Source organism: Passer domesticus, chromosome 13 (genome assembly GCF_036417665.1).
Source record: "Passer domesticus isolate bPasDom1 chromosome 13, bPasDom1.hap1, whole genome shotgun sequence".
Classification (NCBI taxonomy): Eukaryota; Metazoa; Chordata; class Aves; order Passeriformes; family Passeridae; genus Passer; species Passer domesticus.
Window position 1 is genome coordinate 1176955 of NC_087486.1, and position 19945 is coordinate 1196899.

General features: G+C 49.0%; 1 protein-coding gene and 1 long non-coding RNA gene across 4 annotated transcripts in view; one reads left to right on the forward strand and one right to left on the reverse strand.

Annotated features, from left to right (window-relative positions):
- Positions 1-25: 25 nt before the first annotated feature.
- Positions 26-19945, forward strand: part of LOC135280113 (uncharacterized) — a 41374-nt gene continuing 21454 nt past the window's right edge. Inside the window, exons 1-4 of one of the 3 annotated variants that reach the window (XR_010347172.1) lie at positions 26-86; positions 2402-2488; positions 12605-12702; positions 15614-17313. This is a non-coding gene — a long non-coding RNA (uncharacterized LOC135280113). Of the gene's footprint in view, positions 97-2401; positions 2489-12604; positions 12703-15613; positions 17314-19945 lie in introns of those variants that run through there. The other 2 variants (XR_010347173.1, XR_010347174.1) reach the window with 2 other exon arrangements.
- On the reverse strand, positions 4263-18341 carry ADRA1B (adrenoceptor alpha 1B). Its single transcript, XM_064387863.1, has 2 exons — positions 16445-18341; positions 4263-5061 (listed from the first exon to the last, which is right to left on the reverse strand). The coding sequence occupies exons 1-2, from the start codon at positions 17415-17417 to the stop codon at positions 4550-4552; spliced, it is 1485 nt and encodes a 494-aa protein (XP_064243933.1). The 5' UTR covers positions 17418-18341; the 3' UTR covers positions 4263-4549.

Here is a 19945-nt window from a genome sequence, read left to right on the forward strand (position 1 = left end):
GCAGCCAATGGGCGAGGGGGCGCCCGCGGGGCATGCCGGGAACTGTAGTTCTCTGTTGTGAGGGCAGGGAAGGCGGGTGAGAGCAGGTGAGGGCAGGTGCCTCGTCCCGCCCGTGGCCTCTCTCTCCCCAGGGCCGCACTGGTGTAACCATCTCTCCATGTTTCCTGTGGCTCCTTCAGACCCTGTAAGGCCACAAGGGCCTCTCCTCTGCAGGCAGCCGATCCCAGCTGAGCCAGCCTCTCCTCCCGGCAGAGCTGCTCCATGCTCCGCTCATCCCGGCCTGGCTCCAGCAGCTCCAGCTCCGGGCTGTGCCGGGCAGCTCTGCAGGTGGGGTCTCACCTGGGGCAGAGGGGCACAGTGCCCACCCTTCCTGCTGCCCACGGGGATCAGCCCAGGGCACGGGGGCTCATTTCCCATGTCCAGCTCTCCCCCATCGCCTCCCTGTCCACCTGTGCCTCCCCAGCCTGGACTGATCCCAGGAACTCCCCTGACCCAGGTGCAGCTCCAGCTCTTGGCTGTGTCCAACCCCATGAGATCCTCAGGACCTGCTTCTCCCCATGAACATTTCATGTTTGTACAGCTCAGGAATATTTGGTTTTCCCTGGAACATCGGGATGATGCTCCTCTTGCTCAGCCTCACGCCCCATTCTGGTTTTGTACAACATTAAAGTTTTAAGATATTCCAAATCTGAACACAAGAGGAGGCTTGAATGGGGATGGAACAACACCCTGGATAAAACCAGCCACAGACTCGGGAGGTTTTGTACAACATTAAAGAGTTAAGGTATTCCCAATCTGAGCCCAAAAGGAGACTTGAACTGTGCCAGGGGATGGAACAACACCCCTGGATAAAATCAGCCACAGACTCACGAGGTTTTGTACAACATTAAATAAAGCATTAAGGTTTTGCAAATCTAAGTCCAAAGGAGGATTGAACAGTGCCAGGGGATGGAACAACACCCTGGATAAAACCAGCCACAGACTCGGGAGGTTTTGCACTTGAGTGGCTCTTTAGAAATTCCTACAAACTGCTGCCTACAGCAGAAGATTCAACACGAGCCAGGTGACAATTCGAGCTGATAAACCCAGAACTGGGAAAACACCTCCTCTTTATTTATTATAATTATTAAACGCAGGGTATCCAGCTCCCCCCGTGCCCTAAGGGGAAGCCTTCTTGTTCCAAGGGCTGTATCGGAGCCGTGTAAAAGCGGGAGCCTGCAGGGATGGGATTTGTGCCTCTCCCGCACAGCAGTCCCGTAGGTGGCGGTGTTGGATTTCCCAAAGCGGTCCCGTTCGGTGCCAGCCGGGCTGGGGCTCCCCCGTGTCCAGCGGAGCAGGGCTGGACTGTCACCCCCCAGGAGAGGGACAAAGGTCGCACAAGTACCCCAGGCTCCAGGCCACGTGTTAAATTTACTTCTCTGCACAGCTTTTTTTTTTTTGATCTTCACAGGGAAGAGACCAAAGCCCGACAAATCAAGGAAAGGAAAAATAATTTCCATTTTTCTGGAGGTCACAGAAAGTTCAGGTTCTTCACCAGAATGAAACATTTGCACACAAGTCTCAGTGGAATCAAATGATTGTGCTTCCCAAAGAACATTTTGAAAGGAAATTGTGAAATAGGCAATTAAAGGCTTTTTAATCACAGCTATAAATTAAAGTTTTACTACATCCGCTTTTTAGGCTGACTTATTAGAGAAACAGTGATGGATTCTTATTAATTTTGAATATCCATTCTCTTTTTCTCTATGTCTTGGCTGGAGTGCTATAAAGATTATGGGAATTGCTAGACAGGGGGCATGTTCTTCACAGCTCACGCCAATGGGTTTTGTCATAAGAAATTCCCAGTTACAGCCCCAGGTTTCCTTTCCCTGTCTCCTTCCACTTATGTGGCAGTGGAATTTTGGCTGTTTTGGGAAAAAGCCAGGTCATAGATTAGACCTGAGTAGAAACATAATGTAATTTTCTGCTGTAACCCAGGCAGGAGAGCAGAGGGGTGCAGGGGGATCTGTCCCTGTCACGGTGACATAAATTGGCATCACAGCCCTGTTTTCTCCCCAGGGACACTGGGTTTATCCCTTCAGGTTAGTTCCAAGCACACAAACCTGCTTTATCCCCTCAGTTTAGTTCCAACCCAAAGAGACAAACTTGGTTTATCCCCTCAGTTTAGTTCCAAGCAGGCAAACCTGGTTTATCCCCTCAGTTTAATTCAAACCCAAGCAGACAAACCTGGTTTATCCCCTCAGTTTAGTTCCAAGCAAACCAACCTGTTGTCCTGGGATTGTTAAATCTGGTGGTGGAACTGCCACCTTCCAGTCCCCAAAAATCACAGTGGGTGCAAACACTTCACAAACCCAGCGTGACGTGTGTCCATATTCTGAAGTGTTTCTTTCTGCCTCTCCAGGTGCAGGTGGTGTTTGTGTGGAGCACCAGCCCTGAGCTCCGTGTCCTGCCCTCTGGAATGTGGGAGCCAGAGAGGAGCTGCAAGAAGGTGAGCAGCTCCTGTGGAGTGATTCCAGCCAGAATCCCTGTATTCCCTGTACTGTGGGATAAGGAACACTGGATGTGAGCACACCCATAATTCCATCCCATAACTGCTGTGATTATCTCCCGTGCCGGGCAATTTTCTGCTCATTTGTCTGAGGTGAAAGTCAAGCACACAAACCCAGAGCACAGAGCTCAGCTGCTGAAGAGAAAGTTGCTATTTTGACATTTTCCAGACTGGAACTGTACTTTGTAACGCCAATGTCCTCTCTCTCCTCTCCCCATCACATTTGTAAAGATAATGGGAAGCTGCGTTTCCAAAGAGCAAAGGATGCAGGATGCTCTCCAGCTCCAGCCTCATTCAGCTGGATTGATTTTAGCATAACTCTTCTCACACATAAGCAGCACATTGAGAGCTGAGTGCACTGAAGCCTAATGGGTTTAATTTCTGTACAGCTGGGCTGTGACAAAGCTCCCTGAGCCATTCCAGCTGAGTGGAATTCCACTGAGTGGCCCTGGAGCAGCCCCTCCTCAGGGATGAAGCTCCACACAGCAGCTTAACCTGGGGAAATTCAGTGTTTTATGAACACCTTGGGTGCTAAATGGCAGCAGTTCATTTAGAAAGGCAAATCTGTTTGCCCACAGAGTGGGTTCATCAGAAAGTCTGTGAGTGAGCATAAAAAGATACCATGTGCCACTGCCACTGCATGTTCTGCTTGGCAAACTCAGTTTGGCTGTAACAAAAAATGGGTTTGTCCCACAAGACCTTGTGATTGTGCCCTGGCCCAAATAGTTTTTCCTTTAAAGGAAAACATTGCATCAAAAGAAGGACTAAACATAAGGAAGAGGGTGATTTGTACAGCCTCGTTTGGGCGGGCTTTGCCTGGTGGAGGTTGTGAAACGTTCCAGTGGGAAAAATGAAGATATTCAGAATAGATCTCATCTGGACAAGCCAGGTGGCCTTGCTAAAGTTTCATATTTTAAGGTGGCATATCAGACTTTGTCCTCTGTAATCTTTGTAGTCCCTCCTTCAGATCCATGTGGAGTTTTTCCCAATTTTCAAACTGTTAAAGAGTTCCCGGTGAAGGAACTCCTGTAACTAATTCCAGATGGAAGAGTAATGTGTGTTGGTGATGGGGGAAGCAATGACATCCCACGAGCCACAATGGCAAATTTAGTGGCCATGAGTGTTTTATTCTGTAGTGAGAATCCTGATGAGGGATCGTGGCTGAATCCCAGCCCTACAGTAACAGCAGCAAGTGTTTCAGTTGTTGAGAAATGACTTTAATCATTGTTTTCCATCTCTAAAGTGCGAGTGTACAGCGATGTACGGAACAATCGGGAATTATGGGCAGAGCCAGGGACAGCCTGGAGAGGAACGACCTCAGTGCATTCCTCATTGCTCCATCCACCCATCATCCATCATCCATCCATCATCCATCCATCCATCCATCCATCCATCATCCATCCATCCATCCATCCATCCATCATCCATCCATCATCCATCCATCCATCCATCCATCATCCATCCATCATCCATCCATCCATCATCCATCCATCCATCCATCCATCCATCATCCATCCATCCATCCATCCATCCATCATCCATCCATCCATCCATCCATCCATCATCCATCCATCCATCCATCATCCATCCATCATCCATCCATCCATCCATCCATCCATCCATCCATCCATCCATCCATCCATCCATCCATCATCCATCCCTCCCCACCCTGGCACAGCTGGGCACCCCACCCTGCCCACCCCATTTCCCCCTCTCTCCACACAGCTGTGTGTGCCTGCTCAGCTCTCCCAGGCCACCTGAGGAGTCCCTTGTGCCCTTCCCTGGGCATTGCACCCTCCCTGCCCTCAGTAGTTTCTCTGGGAATTATCGGGAACCTGGGCAGTGCTCTGGGCACTGCTGTGACACGAATCCTCCTGTCCCTCCTGTCCCTGCTCCTTCCCGAGCACAGCAGGGTCCATTGGCTCCCTGGCCCCGGGGCAGGGCAGTGTCCCGAGCGCTCGGAGCCGCTGGTTCCGCGGGGCTCGCCCGGCCCTGCCGCGGTCAGGGCGTGCCCGGGGGCTGGTGCCCCGCTCCCCGGCCGGCCGCGGGGCCGTGCCCGTTGCGCTCGGGCAGGGGCTGGAAGGTGAAGAACTGGCAGTGGCCCTGCTGCCCGCCGCCCTCGCGGGCCGGGCTGAGCAGCGAGCTGCAGTTCCTGCACTCGTGCAGCGTGCACAGCTCCAGCTGCGGCTGGCTGATCCTGCTCACGTAGCCGGGGCTGGGCGAGGCCGAGGATAAAGTCCTCTGGCTGCCGCTCAGGAAGCTGCCGCTGTCTTCCAGGGAATCCCTGCGGGCGTGCTCCAGCGAGCAGCGGTTCCAGGTTCGGTAGCTGTAGGGCCACCAGCCCAGCTGCTTGCGCCGGTGGCACTGGCACCTCAGGATCTGGATGAAAGCCCTCTTGAACTCCTTGCTGGAGCAGGGGTAGATGATGGGATTCAAGCAGCTGTTGAAGTAGCCAAGCCAAAAAATCACCTTGAAGATCGTTTCAGGGGGCTTCAGAGCTGAAAACAGGGATCCTGTCCAGGGGAAACAAGCAGAGAATATCTGAGATAAGGGGTTGGTCTGCCTTTAGGAAGGAACATGTTCATCAGATCACTGTTACAATCTGTGTCTTAAAACTCTTTTATGCATGTTGCTTTCAGTGTTGGTCTTCTGGTACTAAAATGCTATTTTTAAAGCTAATAAGGAAATGTTTCCCATCTGAAAGCTAAAGGAGCACATCACTGATGAAGGGTAAAAAATAAGAGGCAGTCCTTGTGTTTATAGGCCCACACCTGCTGCAGGAACATCTCCTGATCCTAGGGACAGATCAAACCTCCCCTGTCCAGGCTGTTGCATGAGGCACACAAGGAATAAGGCTCTGCCTTCTTCAAAGAGCTTTCAAAAGTAATTTTTAAAGAAAAGTGTTCCCAGGCCCCTCAAAAAGAGCATTTCCAGACACACCTTAAAACTTCTAATACATCCTCTGGCAGCTCCTGAATGCCCTCCATTTATCCAGATTACTGTGAGAGTTCAAACCTCCCGAAACCTGAAGTTAATTGGGGAACTTCCCACATCTCAGGCATTCATAAAAATGGTGTAACCCAGACCAAGAGGTCATTCTGTGGACACTTCCCCTTCCCTTCACAACCAAACAATTTTCCTAATGAGGCTGCCCAAATGAAAATCTCACACTGGGGAATCCACTTCCTGTCCTTTCAGTGGCAATTGATCAGCTAAATTTAGCAAATGGGGCTGGAGAAAAGAATGTATGAGATTTTTATGGCAAACAGAGCTGGATCTGTTATTCATCCAGGAAAACACCTCTGTGTCTGCCTCAAGTGACCAAGGAGTGGGGATCCAGGAGAGAATTCCTCTGTCAAGGATTGGAGTTGGGTTTGCAGAGCCTTTCAAATGGAAGCTGACAGCCCAGCCTGGCTGGGAAGGAACCTTTTCCTCTGGAGTGGTTTTGCATTAGCTGGGCTGTGAAAGCAGCTGAGTCAGTGGTGGCTGTCAGGAGGGGAGGGATGTGATTCTGGGCACGGTTCCCATCTCACAGCAACGCAGAGGTCGAGCCTGGGGCCTCAAAACTATGCAAGAGCACTTCCTCTGCTCCTGGGCAACAGCTCTGGGGTGCCAGCACAGCCAGCACAGCGTGTGTGGGGCCAGGGCTGGGCTGCACGCCCTGCACGGAGCCTCCTGTGCAGCCAGATCCCAGATTTATCCTGGCAGAGTTGGGAACAGTGCCAGGGCTGGGCTGCACTCCCTGCATGAAGGGTCCTATGGCTCCAGATCCCAGAGTTTATCCTGGCAGAGTTGGGAATGGTGCCAGGGCTGGGCTGCACTCCCTGCATGAAGGGTCCTGTGGCTCCAGATCCCAGATTTATCCTGGCAGAGTTGGGAATGGTGCCAGGGCTGGGCTGCACTCCCTGCATGAAGGGTCCTGTGGCTCCAGATCCCAGAGTTTATCCTGGCAGAGTTGGGAATGGTGCCAGGGCTGGGCTGCACGCCCTGCACGGAGCCTCCTGTGCAGCCAGATCCCAGATTTATCCTGGCAGAGTTGGGAATGGTGCCAGGGCTGGGCTGCACTCCCTGCATGAAGGGTCCTGTGCAGCCAGATCCCAGAATTTGGGAATGGTGCCAGCTCTGGCTCTGCCCTGGGGCTGAGGAACTCAGGGTTAAAAGGAGAGTTTAAAGGGATTTCCTCACTCAGGGTTAAAAGGAGATTTTAAAGGTATTTCCTCAGGACTCTGCACTTGAGGTTTTACAGGGCTCCTGTAGGGTGAGCCCCTGTCCCTCAGGGCTGTGCTGCTGGCAGGGATCTGTAGGGTTTGGCCAGAGCCTTTTCTGTGCAGCTGCTGCAGATCCTGCAGGTCCTGCCTCCATCCTGATGGATGCTGCAGCAATTACAGAGCACAACGTGTCAAACATCAGAGAAACCATAAAATGCATGTGAAAAATTTCCAGCATGCACCAAATCAGTGCAGCTCCCAAAACTGCGTCTCCTGAATGTCTCGGGTGAAGGATTCAGTGACAATTCCTGGGATTCCATGGAATGAGCCATTACATTCTCATAACGCTTTAGGAAAAGCTGATCTAAGTTTAGAACTGCAGCCAAGAGGAGGAGAATGCTGCTGCATCCCATGCTCAGCTGCAAAACCTTTGCAGGGTTTGTTTTGTAAGTGATAATTGCTAATATTTCAATTTAGGGAGAAGAGAAGCTCTGTGGCTTTATAAAACAGCTACAAAGCACCATAATGTACAAGGAACATTTTGGAGTTCACACTGATAAATTTCTTTAATTGTTTTCTGGAATTCCTTTAAAATAGAAATTATTTTTAGCTCTTAAAGTCTAGCAAACCTCATGAAGTGGCTCAGGAGCCTCTATTTTTTCTGTAAATTGGAATCCACAGAGGTGGATTGAAAGGTCTGCCTTTGTCTGATACTGTAACAGCTGAAAATCTGTAAGACATTCCTCTACCAAATTTTAGTCAGATTAAATGTAGGCAGAGAAAATGCTATAAATAAATAAAATAAATAAATAAATGAGGAATTGTACAGGCCAGATAAAATGAGTGAAAGTCTAGAGATGAAAACTGGGAACCAATGCAGATAAACAAGCCATGCTTCTTTCATCTATATCACACAAGAATTTACTCCTGAATTTCTCAGTTTCAAAACCCTTCTATTATTGTAGCTAAATGCTGATCTTTAATTTTATTTATTTATTTTAATTAACCACAATGCCTTCTATTTAGCTGCATTAACCTGTCAGGAGCAAACAAGTGTGGGCTGTTTTGATGCCTTGATAAAATGTTAAAGCAAATTCTGCTGGACACACTTGAACACCAGACTGATATTTCCTGCTCTAATCTCCAATCACTTCCCCACTGCAGCCTGATAAGGAGATTAAATATTGCCCTTTGCTGATTTAAATTGCTCTTTAAAATGCCTGGAAAATGTGCCCGTGGTTCTCTCCTCAGTGATTTATTCCCTGTGGGGTGGCCAGAGGGAAATCCCTGCTCCAAGTGATTGCTCTCCTGGTGTTCCACGTTTAACAGCCCCACTCCAAGGGATGTGTATTTTCTGCTCACTTTTATTTCTTGGCACTAACCCTGTGATTCATTAATCACAGCACCACAATTCCCTCCCACTGCACCACTGACACCAAGGAGATTTTACACAGCACAAGTGGAGAACAGGAAACATTTCAGAAAATCAGCTGCATCAGTTTGGAGGGATCCATTTTTTGCCCACAGTCCCCAGGCTCGATGGAGCTGTTGTGGAGCTTGGAGATACACTGAGCAAGTATCATAAAAAGGCATTAAGAACTATTTTATTTAGGAAGAACTAATTTCATTTAGGCTCTGACTGGTTCTTTATAATGAATGCTTTATTACAGAGAAGTCAGTCAAGTCTTCTCAATGAAATTAGGGAACACTGTGGGAAACAATTTGCCATATTAATTCTGCTCACATATTCTGCGGAATATGGAGGCAGAGCACCACTGAGACATTAAAATTCAGAGTCCACTGGAGTCAGGGAAGTCCTTGAAACCCTTTGAAAAGGCTCCTAAGGACTTCAGTGGACCTGGGAAGAGTCCTTAAAATATCAGGGTGGCCAGCAGGAAGATCTTCTGGATTGGCTTAATTGTTGCACTCTTAATTAAGGGAAACTCTTCACTGAAGGAGGTTTTAATTAAACATTCATTTTTAATGCATTGTGGGTTTGATATCAATTAAGTATAATAAATTACTCATAGAATGATCAGTTCTGCTCTGAATTTGATACTTAGATTAGAAAATAACTGGGGAGGAGTACTGTGGATTCCCTGGATTTAAGGACAAGTCACTAGGGATGAATTTGGGGCTGTCAGGTGCTGTTTTCTGTGCCTTACAAAGGAATTGCATTTCAAAATCTTCTAAATCCAGTTTTGCTGAGATGAAAACACACTTAGGGGGGAGTGTGTTGAGCTCCTTTCCAGTTTCCTGGAACAAATACAACATCTGGATTCATTGCAATACAATGGTGCAAGGGCTTTGCTGTGTGCCACTGGATATTCCAGCTGGGAAACTGGAGATCCTGCATGCCTTTGTCATTGTTTGAAGGTTAAAGAGCCACAAAACATGAAACTCCTTCTCTCTATTAATAACAGGTTGAAAATGAAGTGTTTCAAAACCTCCTTTTTGCACACCATAAAATAGAAAGGGAGAATTGGTAATTAGTGACGGGGTACAGGTACCCTTGGAAGGCAATCCAAGGCCAATCTTCTTTCAGAGATTCCAATTTGGTGCAGATTGGAACCATTCTGACTCGAGTTAAATATGAACTTTTCAAGAGAAAATTCCAAGGTTTTAAAAACTGCTCTGGTGGGGGAAAGCATTGAAAAACACCAAATGGTAACAGCTGAGTCCTGAGACAGGGAACACAGGAAACTTCACCAGCATCAACCCCCATCTCCATCTGTCCCCCAGGAGTCAGCTTGTGCAGAAATGAGCCTTGCTGTGCAAGGAATCTGCTTTATGATGGAGCTTTCCCTGGGAAAAGTGATTGATCAGATCTGTGCTGTGACCAGCACGAGCCTTCCCAGGCTGGGAACCTCCGTGTTGCCCTGGGATTCCTGCGTGAGCCACAACTCCTGGAAGCTGCTGATGGCTGAGTTCCGTGCACTGTGTGCACAGGCAGCACAATCCTCCCTGCAGGAGCAATAATTGCCCCTGAGCAGCGTGTTGTGAGTTTAGAATGTGCTGAAAGGATGTGGCTGCCTTTTGTTTAAGCTTCCTGCAGCCCTTCGCACCCCGGGCTCAGCCAAGCCAGCGTGCCAAGGTTTTAGAGCTAATTGGATTTCTAAAGCTCCCGATTTCTTCCCTTCCAGCATCCAGTGTTTGTTTACATTCCCCTGGACTTATTTAATATAGGGAAAAAAATCCCAACAGTAAATGTTTACAAACAGTAGATGATGAAGTGGAGAGGATGGTTATAAAACTAAGGTTGGTCAAGCTGGGAGGCTGCTGGAGAAGAGGATTAGGATAACAGGGAAAACAGCTGGAAAACAGTGAAAAATGATCTTAAGAAACACAGAGAGCATCCAAAATAAGCAGAATCAAATTCAATAAGGAAAAAGAAAGGAAAACTGGATAAATGATGAGTAACAATGGGTAGCATACAAATGTGATGGGGCTCCAAGTCTGGCAGCTGTTATTCTCAGAGTAGTGATAGGTACATCATGAATATCCTGGAATTATGGAATGATTTGGTTTAAAGGGACCTTAAAACTCATCCAGTTCCACCACCTGCCATGGACAGGGACACCTTGCACCATCCCAGGTTGCTGAGAGCTCCAAAGTGTCCTGGTTGTGAGGAATTTATGTCCTAGGACTGACAACCTGTAGCAGATGCCTCATATTTCAGATGAACAAATCACTGCAGTGAGAACAGCATGAACTTCATTCACAATGACTCAAATTTGAGAGCTTTTGAAAGGCTCTGAAAATAGAAACTTATCTGGAGTGGCCAAAATAAAACCAGGGCTTCAAGGAGTACAGATAGGCATGATCTGTTTTCCCAAACCCCAGAGCTGCTACACCTCCTTGCATTACAAGCAGTTGCAAGGCACAGCAGCTACATTTGATTTCTGAAGGGACAGTGCCTTGGGTTTAAACACAGAATTCCTGCCCTGGGCACCAGCTCTCAGCCCAGCCCAGCTTTGTGACTTACACCACTGAGAGAACTCGCCTGTGTTCAAACTGTGCTGCCCTCAGACAAATATGATAAACCAGGATCAGTTTTGGGCAGAATCTTGCTCAGTCTCTAAAGCTGGCAGTGCACAGGGACACAAGCACAGCATTACTGTTGGTATTAGTTAGCCCAAAAGAGTTACAGCTCCTGACTAGACAGCTCACGAGCCAAGATTATCCTTGTTTTGCAAGGGATTAGCTGATTGAGGGAGTCTAGAAAAGCTAATCTGAGTCTGCTGACATTTCATTTATTGTACTTAAATATCTGCAGTTAGTGGACATGCTCTGGTGTTTTCTCTCCTCCTTGCTTCTGCCTGGCAGCTGAGCCAATCTGTCCTGGCCATGGCTGGCAGGAAATGGCTCCAGCATGGAGCTGAGCGCTGTTACAGAGGTGCTGGATGAATCTCCAGGACAGGTTTTGGCTCTGGTCCCTCAGAGATGGGTGGTTCTTGCTTTCCAGTCCCCAGGGCTCACCTGAAGCCCATCAGAACAGCTCCAAACCTTGCAGTGGGTTGTGCAGGATTGTTTTAGGAAAGATGTGGAAAACCTCCTGGCTCTTTGGTCCTGGCAGTGTTCCACCTGAAGCACCTGAGACCCTGAGCACAGCCTCGGGTGCTTTAGGATTTCTGGATTTATGTCCCTTTCCTCAGTGCTGCTCCTGACCTGAGCTGCTCCAGACCCTGAGCTCTGGCCTCGGGTGCTTTAGGATTTCTGGATTTCTGGATTTGTGTCCCTCTCCTCAGTGCTGCTCCTGTGCCCTCCAGCCTGAGCAGCTCCTCAGGTGTTTGCAAACCCCTCATGTCCAACTGCCCTGCAAAAAGCAACGTTTCCTCTGAGACTCCCTTCCCTCCTGCCTTTGATTTTAAGAGTTGGGACATTTCCTCTCACTGCCCAGTGGCTCAGTCCTGATTTTTTTTCCCCTTGGATCTCTCTGACCTCCTGACCAGGAGCTGCTGCCATCCCTGGGGCTGAAGAGTCAGCACTGGGTGATTTCTCTGTGTTTTTTTCTGCATTGCTCTGTATACTTGTTTCTGTGACACTGACCACTGTAGGATTTCCCTTTGTTCCTCTGACACACAAATCCAAAGCCTACAGAGGAATTACCCAGGAATTTGTGCAGTTTCCCCTCCTTTGATAACAACTTTGTCCTAAACCCCAGACATCTGTAAGTGACTGGTAATTGACACCCTGTGCAAAGCAAAGGCTTAAACCAGGGCTTAAGGGAGGCTATTTCAGTAGGAAAAGAAATCATCCTAAAGCAATCTGGTGCTCCCCACGTGCCAAAACACTCTGTGCTGCTCAGTGAGTGCCCTCAGATGTTTGATTGTCCAGTTCCTGCTGGCTCCTGTCAGCTGAACTTTGCACCAGCATTGACCTGCCGGATTGCCACATCTCATGGATTTATCTGATTCTGTAACTATGAACTCGAGGTCATTGATTCCAGAGAGCTGGACTGCTCAGGGAGGGGAAGAGGAGGCAAACGAGGTGAAGATAAGCCAGGCCTAAAGCCCTGCAGAGACAGAGCCCAGTGGCACTGCCAGCACCAGACCTAAAGCCTGGAAGGTTTCCCATGGAAACCAAGGGGCCTAATTTGCTATTTCAGAGGCTGACCTGACATAACATAAATCTACATTCTGTACTTAAACAGCATTTTATTTTAGGAATAATTTTGTGTTGGCTGACCTTCAACGTGTGGAACATTTTATGTTATTTTTTATTACTTACAGAGAGATTCCAAAAGCCTGATCCATAGTGACAGTCCCACCAGGTGTATTCTCATCCTGGGGCTCTTGGGACCTCTCCCATGTCGGTTCAGTTCCAAGAGTTTTATTTTTCTTTGCAGGATCTGTGGGAGCAGGCTCTGAACTGGGCAGTGGATCCTGCTCTGATCTCCACTGGAATGATGCAGCAGGCTGGGGAAGTGCCCTGGTTAAGAGCCTGGTGAGTTTTCCCTCTGGGAATGTCTGGGAGGAGACTGGGAAATCTGCTCTGACATCTCAATTTACAGGAGTGACACTAAACCTGTCCTTATACAATCCTTCATTTTGTATTCATCTTTTAAACAAAGGTATTGACATAAAATTGGACACTCCATTGTTTAAAGGAGGGAGTTTTAATGATTGTTACCTTAGTTCTGCAGGGCTCTAGCCTTTAAATAAAAAGAATCACTTTTACTCATCATTTATCAGCAATGAATATTTAATGTAGTCCTACTGCCTAAGGAAGAATTTGTATGAAAGGGATGAAAAGAAACATTTATTTTAAAAAACCAAGATATTTACTCCTCAAAGCTGAGTCACTGAATTTATGGTCCAACAAGTTGTCTCAAAGACACAAATGTCTTTAGTTTATTTTTCATGTTGAATCACAAACAATTTTGAGTGGCAGGGTGACTGTTTGCACAGGCAGGGAGCTTTTATAAATGTGCAGCCAGGATGTTCTGCAGCTCCATTGCTGCCTGGAAAGAATATCCAATAGAGGAATAACCCAAATTTCTCACACAGCCCTCCCTGACCCCAGCTCTGCCTCCCCAGGTGCTGAAGGCAGCACAGCTCAGAGCCCCAGACCTGACTGGGGGTAATTCAGTGCTGAGAATTTAATGCTGCTCAGTGCCTGTGCTGTCAAGGCTGCAATTCCAATCTGCACTGGATGCAGAGATTTCCTTGGGATTTTTGCTTGAAAAACACTCTGGAAGCATTGATATAATTTCTTTTCATTTTTCCAAGCAATCTGCCTGCTTTCAGCACCACAGCTGTTCCCAGGCATAGCTGCCACCTGATGGAGTAACTCTGGGCTGGAATATCAAATGGGGAACTGTGGAATAAATTGAAATGCCAGACTGGAAGAAGAATAATTTTGCCTGGGAAACTCAAGGAATTGCTAAGAATACCAAGGAAACTCTGCTACATCTAAGTAGATTTGTTCAGACCTGGGGCTGTGGTGCTGCAGAAATAACATTCACCAGCTTGGCACATGTTCTGTGGCTGGATCCACAGAAATCCAGCTTTGCCAACAGCCTCCTGCAGAGCCGTGGAATTACTGAGGGGAACAGGGAGCAGGGAAATGCAAACAGAAATAGCAAGGATGCAGATGTGAGGGTGTGATTTGGGTCACTGGGACAAACAGGAGCTGTGAGAAGGAGAAGCTGAGGAAGAAGCCCGTCCTGCAGGAAGGGAGCTGTCTCAGCTGGACAGCCCAGGGACCAGTGGAGAGCTTGGAAAACATCAGCACCTTTTAGATTCTACAGTTTGTCTATCCCAGGAATTGGTTTCATACCACTGGGTGCTCTCTAAAGGGTTTTTAAGAGCGTTTCACTGAATTTTGTGTCTTCAAGATACACAGCAAAAGGTTCCTGCTGTGAGGAGTGCAGCTCACATCTCCTTAGGAATTCTTTCCCCTCTGCTGCAGTTGAGAGCAGCTGCATTGTGCACGTCAGGAATGGACTTTTCCCACCTGTCCTAGTGAGCAATGCTTGAATCATGCCTGCCATCCTCAACTGGCTCTGCACTGATACACACAGATAAAAATACAGGGGTTGGACAGTGCTGCACCATAAATTTAGAAAGGAAAATCAGGGACAAGGGATAAACCCAGCCTAATCCTAGTCAGCAAAACCAAGGGAAAACCCACTGTGGAAATGCATTTGGATCCTGTGTGGGCTGCTGTGGACCCCCTCTGTCCCCTTTTCCTGACAGAAAGGGGATTCCAGCAGTTTTATGGCACTGCCAAGAGCTCACCCCTGCAGCTCTTCCTGCCCTCAGCTCTGGGGTGCCAGTGCCCCCACCTGGGGGTGCTGGGGTCACAGCCCTGGGCTGGGCTGGGGTCCCCAGCTCTGGTTTGTCCCCAGTTCTGGGTTTGTCCCAGCTCTGGTTTGTTCCCCAGCTCTGGGTTTATCCCCCAGTACTGGTTTGTCCCCAGCTCTGGGTTTGTCCCAGCTCTGGGTTTGTCCCAGCTCTGGTTTGTTCCCCAGCACTGGATTTGTCCCCAGCCCCTGTGCCAGCCCTGCTGCTGTGCTGGAGGCTCCAGCCTGTCACCCACTGCTGCCTTGTCACAGTTTACACAGGAGATAAAATCATGTCCTGGCAAGCAATCAGTTCTCCCTCAGGTGGTTTAACAGGCTCTCACTAAACTCCCAGAGCCCAGCAGATCTGAACTCCTCAAAGGGAAAGCTGACACTCTGATGGGAGCTGGTTGGTGGCTCCCTTTGCTCCTGCCCCGTGTCCCTGGTTTTGCTGGGCTGGCTGAGGGGTGGCAGTCCTGGCTCCTGCCACCCACCCACACGAGCTGCTGTGGTCACAGCTGCTTTTTTTCCTTCAATAATTCTAAATCAAGGAGGGCATCTGCTTTATCAGGGGATCATGACCTACTGCTACAAATCTCATGCTGCTCCATATGGTGAAATACATTTCTATCCACAGCTGGGTGTTTTGGTTGTTTTATGTTATAAACTTCCTCTATGAGCCAGCACAAGGACTTAAACTTCAGTAGCCAAACAGAACTTTACTCATGGTTTTCCTTCTGTCTGGAATTTTTCACATCCTTAACGTGACCTTTATGCAAGTGTTGAGTCATAAAGATTTTAAAATTCAATATAATAAGCTAGAGATGACAAAGTTGCCCTGCCATAGCTGAAGCAGTAAAGATTCTTAATGATACACAGAAATTATAGTTTTATAATACTCCACCAGGACCAGGCTGCTGAACTCAGTTTAGTTTTCTACAACAAACTCTAAAAATATTCGCTTAGCACTCAATCAGAAATGTTTTGGTTGGGTAACTAAGTAAACACAAATACAGAACATTAATAAAGGCTTTTTCTCCCCTTTCTTTATCCACCTCTTTCCATAATTAGGCTGCCAGATTGTCTCAGAGAAATTAATTTTGGACAGATATTTCTGAGAGCTCAGTAATTGACTATTTTGAGATACTCTCCTTCAGAGGCAGTGCTAATATTAAAAACAATACAAGAACATTTCACAGCTTTGGGCACACTGAGCAATGTGTTAAGGCTATGCCAATGCTTGAACAGTATTTTAAAGTTGAAAGGGAACAATGTGGCTGCCAAAAGAAAAGCTCCCATGGCAGTGTCCAAAAGGAGAGCGACTGACACCAAGGAGAACCTTCCTGGGCATCTGGGGGATCTCCTTTGCTTTTGGGATTTGATCAGTAACGTTTGAACTCACAACTGGAACTTTTTGGCTTCCCAAAGCTCAGGGGAGTTTTGCCCCTCACAATTAACTGAGTTCATTTCCAGTGAGGGCACCTAAAAATGCCAAAATCCTACTGTTATATCCCAAACCTGGAACAATGGCCCCCAGCATTGCAGGGCTGCAGCTCTCTGGTCTCATCTGGGATTTGGGGTAAAGCATTTTGGTAATGTTTCTGACACCTAATTCAATTCAACAAAGGGGGATTTAAGATATGAACTCTGGAGAAATTGTCCCCTGGGGTGACACGGGCCCTGAGCACTGTGGGTGAGCAGCTTTGTGCAGCTGCACAATTCCCAAAGTTCCAGCGTGACTCTCTGCACATCGGGACTTCCCTTCCTTTCATTCCCTTCCTTTCATCTGCTCACTGCAGCTCTCCCAACAGAATCTCCTTCTCATCCATCCGAGTCCTTTCCAAGATAATTCTGTGGATCCAACAAACCCACCCCGACCCCTGCCCTCGCATCCCAACTCACCCAGTGGCAGGACAATGAAGAAGGGGAGCCAGCACAGGATAAACATGCCAACCACAATTCCCAACGTCTTGGCCGCCTTCTTTTCTCTGGAGAATTTTAAAAGTTTGAAAGCTAAGGAGTTCCTGGGGTTGTGACCCTTGGATTTGGTGTTGTTCAAGGAGTCCTCGTGAACGTGCTTGTAGTGAATCCGTAAGGTCAGCTCCTTGGAGTTGGACATTTCCTTCATCACCCCAGCTTCCAGGTTCCTGGTAGTCCTTTTGGCCACGATGTAGACCCGGCAGTACATGACGAGGATGACGATCAAAGGGATGTAAAAGGAGCCCAGGGAGGAGAAGAGGGCATAGAAGGGCTCCTCGGTGATCCGGCACTCCCTGTCGTCCTGCGGGGCCGGCTCCTTCCAGCCCAGCAGAGGCCCGATGGAAATCACCATGGACAGGACCCAGACACCCAGGAGCGCTAAGATCGCCCTTCTCCTGGTGACCAGCGTGGGGTACTGCAGGGAGTAGCGGACCCCGATGTACCTGTCGATGGAAATGGCACACAGGCTCAAGATAGAGGCTGTGCAGCACAGCACATCCACTGCTGCCCAGATGTCACAGAATATCCTCCCCAAAACCCAGTAGCCAAGCACTTCCAGCGTGGCAGAGAACGGCAGGACGGTGAAACTCAGCAGCAGGTCTGCTATGGCCAGGTTAATGATGAAATAGTTCGTAGGGATTCTTAAATGTCTGTTGCAAGCCACTGAGAGAATTACCAGGATATTACCTATGATGGCAAAGAGAATAAAGGCACCGAGGATCAGCCCCACAATGATCGCCCTGCTGGTGGCCAAGGCAGGTGAATCCAGGTCGCTTCCCGTCTCGTTGGAGTTGTTTGCAGAAAAATTGCCATAATTTAGTGCAGAGCCTTTGAAATATCCCGGTATTGATGTACTGGATGTATCACCAGGGTAGGTATTCATCTTAAAATTCATCCTCCATAGCAAGCTGGGCTCGTATCCCTCGGCGAGTCAGCTCAAAGTCATCTCCGGCCCCGCGAAGTGGCTGCAGAGGCGCGGGCAGTGCGGGCAGGGGAATTCATGGTCCCGGGGAGCCGCAGCCCGGCCCGGGCAGCCCGGGGCAGCCGAGCCGGGCACGGGCTGCTCCGAGCCGGGCACGGGCTGCTCCGAGCCCGGCACTGCCCGCCGAGCCGCTGCAGCGGCGGCAGAGCGGCGGAGCAGCAGCAGAGCAGCAGCAGAGCAGCAGCGGAGCAGCAGCGGAGCAGCAATCCTGCCCGGAGCCGGGGGAGCTGCGCTGCTGCCGTGCCTGACACGGGGCGGGCTCTGCGCTGGCCCCGGAGCGGCCGCGCCGGAGGCGGAGGGACCGAGGGACAGAGGGACCGAGGGACTGAGGGACTGAGGGACAGGGGGACTGAGGGACCGGGGCACAGAGAGACAGAGAGACAGAGGGACAGAGAGACCGGGGGGCAGAGGGACAGAGAGACAGAGAGACGGAGGAACCGGGGACAGAGAGACAGAGGGACCGAGGGACAGGGGGACCGACGGACAGGGGGACAGAGCGATAGAAGGACCGAGGGACAGCCCCAGGCCCCTGCGCGGCTCCGCCGTGCGGGGCCAGTGCGGTGACCCTGCGGTGGCTGGGCTGTGACAGCGCGGGGCAGTGCGGTGGCGGGGGCGGTGCGGGGACAGTGCGGTGACTGCCAGGGGCTGCTGGTGACTGTGCGGTGGCGGTGCGGGGACTGCCTGTGACAGTGCCCTGCCAGTGCGGGGACCTGCGGTGAGGGGACAGCAATGGGGACAGCAGGGGACAGCGGTGAGGGGACAGCACTAGACAGCAATGCTGGCCGGGAACATCACGATTTTTCACTCGTTGGCCACAGGACCCTGCAGTGCAAACCTGTAAAAAACCAACTGCATTGTCTGAGAAAGAATTTCCTTGGTAGGACGTGGTGAAAAAAGCAGTTTTGGGACAGAATGATCTGTTACCCTTTTGCCGGTTAAGGAAATATATTGGAGTTTATTTTGTGAGTCACATATCATTTTAGAAAGCTAATCATCTCCTAAGGACAAATAGCTTGGTTCCAAAAATCCCTGGGTTATTTGTTCTATTCAATATTCAGTACTGCTATTCAATATTCAATGATGGCATAAAGTTTCTAATTAAGAATCTGATAATAAAATAAAATTGTAGCAGATCAGCAAAATCTTGATGCTGTTCTGTACTCCTGTACCGGGCACATCTGTGGCTCCATCTCCTCTTTTCCACCTCTGTAACTTTTCCAGCAGAGTTTATTGTGAACCCCAGCCCTGAGCAGAGCTGAGCACCCCAAGCCACAGCCCAAGGGAAGGCAGAGACAAGGATTTACTTTAGGAAATACTTTACCTTCAGTCCTCTGATGCTGAAGTATCTTCCTGAGTCTTTGCTCAGGGCTTTGAGGTCACTGATGTTAACTCATCATAGCTCTGGGAAGAGTCCTCCTCTTACAGTAGCCTATAAAGCAAAATATAAAGAATGATTTATTCTGTAGATAATGGCCTTTAATGTCAGAAGTGGTTTCTTGGTTTCTTCATCTTGTGACGCTTTAGGGAGAAATCTCAGATCTTTAGAACTCAGTGCCATGAAAAACAACAAGTGAGAGATTTGCTGAATATAAAACTGCCAAAATCCTGTTCTCAACTTTCTGCCATCAGATTACGTCCCCCAGCTGTTGTCTGCTGTCCTCTGGGTTACTCTATATTGATTTTCCTGTTACAAAGTGTACTGTGTTTAAAATAAAAACTTCATATTTAATAAGGCAGCTATGGCTGAGAGTTGCAGCTGACTGCTGGTTTTGAGGACAAACCTTGTAAACAGAAGTTGAATTTTAGTCAGGGAGTGCATGGCAGATGTTGGTGTGGCCCTTCCCAGCAGCAGGGCTGTGGCAAAGCTTTGTTGTTCAGAAACTTCTCTTTGAAACGCTCACAAGAATGACAGGATGATGCCATGGAGTCACTGGAGGGAGGAGGAACAAACACTGGATTTTTGAGCTTCAGCTCAGCTTTTGTGCCCTGCCCTGTGCACAGCAGAGCTCTCAGTGCTGAAGAGGCAGGCAGCAGCTGCACTGGGGCATTCATCCTTCACACTCCCAGCTCCTCTGGGCTCCACTCTCAGCTCTGTCTGTGATTTCTGACCGTGCTTCTCTGCCTTGTCTGTGAATTCCTCAGGGTGGGAGCTCTGTCCTGGGGCCACAGCTCTGCCCTGGTGCCACCCAACGCAGTCCTGGTGGCACAGAGAGCACGGAGTCACTGCAGCCTCCCTCTGCTGGGGGCTGAGCTACACCCATTTAAAATAGTTTGATAAGATCATTAGCTCAGACATAACCCTGTTACAGCCTTTGGCACGTGAGAAAACGTGATCAGTGCAGAATGTGAGAGGTTGGGTAAGAAAAGCTCTGTGAGGGTGCGAATTGTCAGCTGGCATCGTGTGGGACATGCCCGGCCTGCCAAGGGGGACAGAGTGCCCT

Coding starts and splice junctions, on each gene's coding strand:
- ADRA1B (XM_064387863.1), bottom strand. CDS start 17,417: ATGAATTTTAAGATGAATACCTACCCTGGTGATACATCCAGTACATCA. Junction 5,062..16,444: donor CTTCATTGTCCTGCCACTGG/GTGAGTTGGGAT, acceptor TCCCCTGGACAG/GATCCCTGTTTTCAGCTCTG.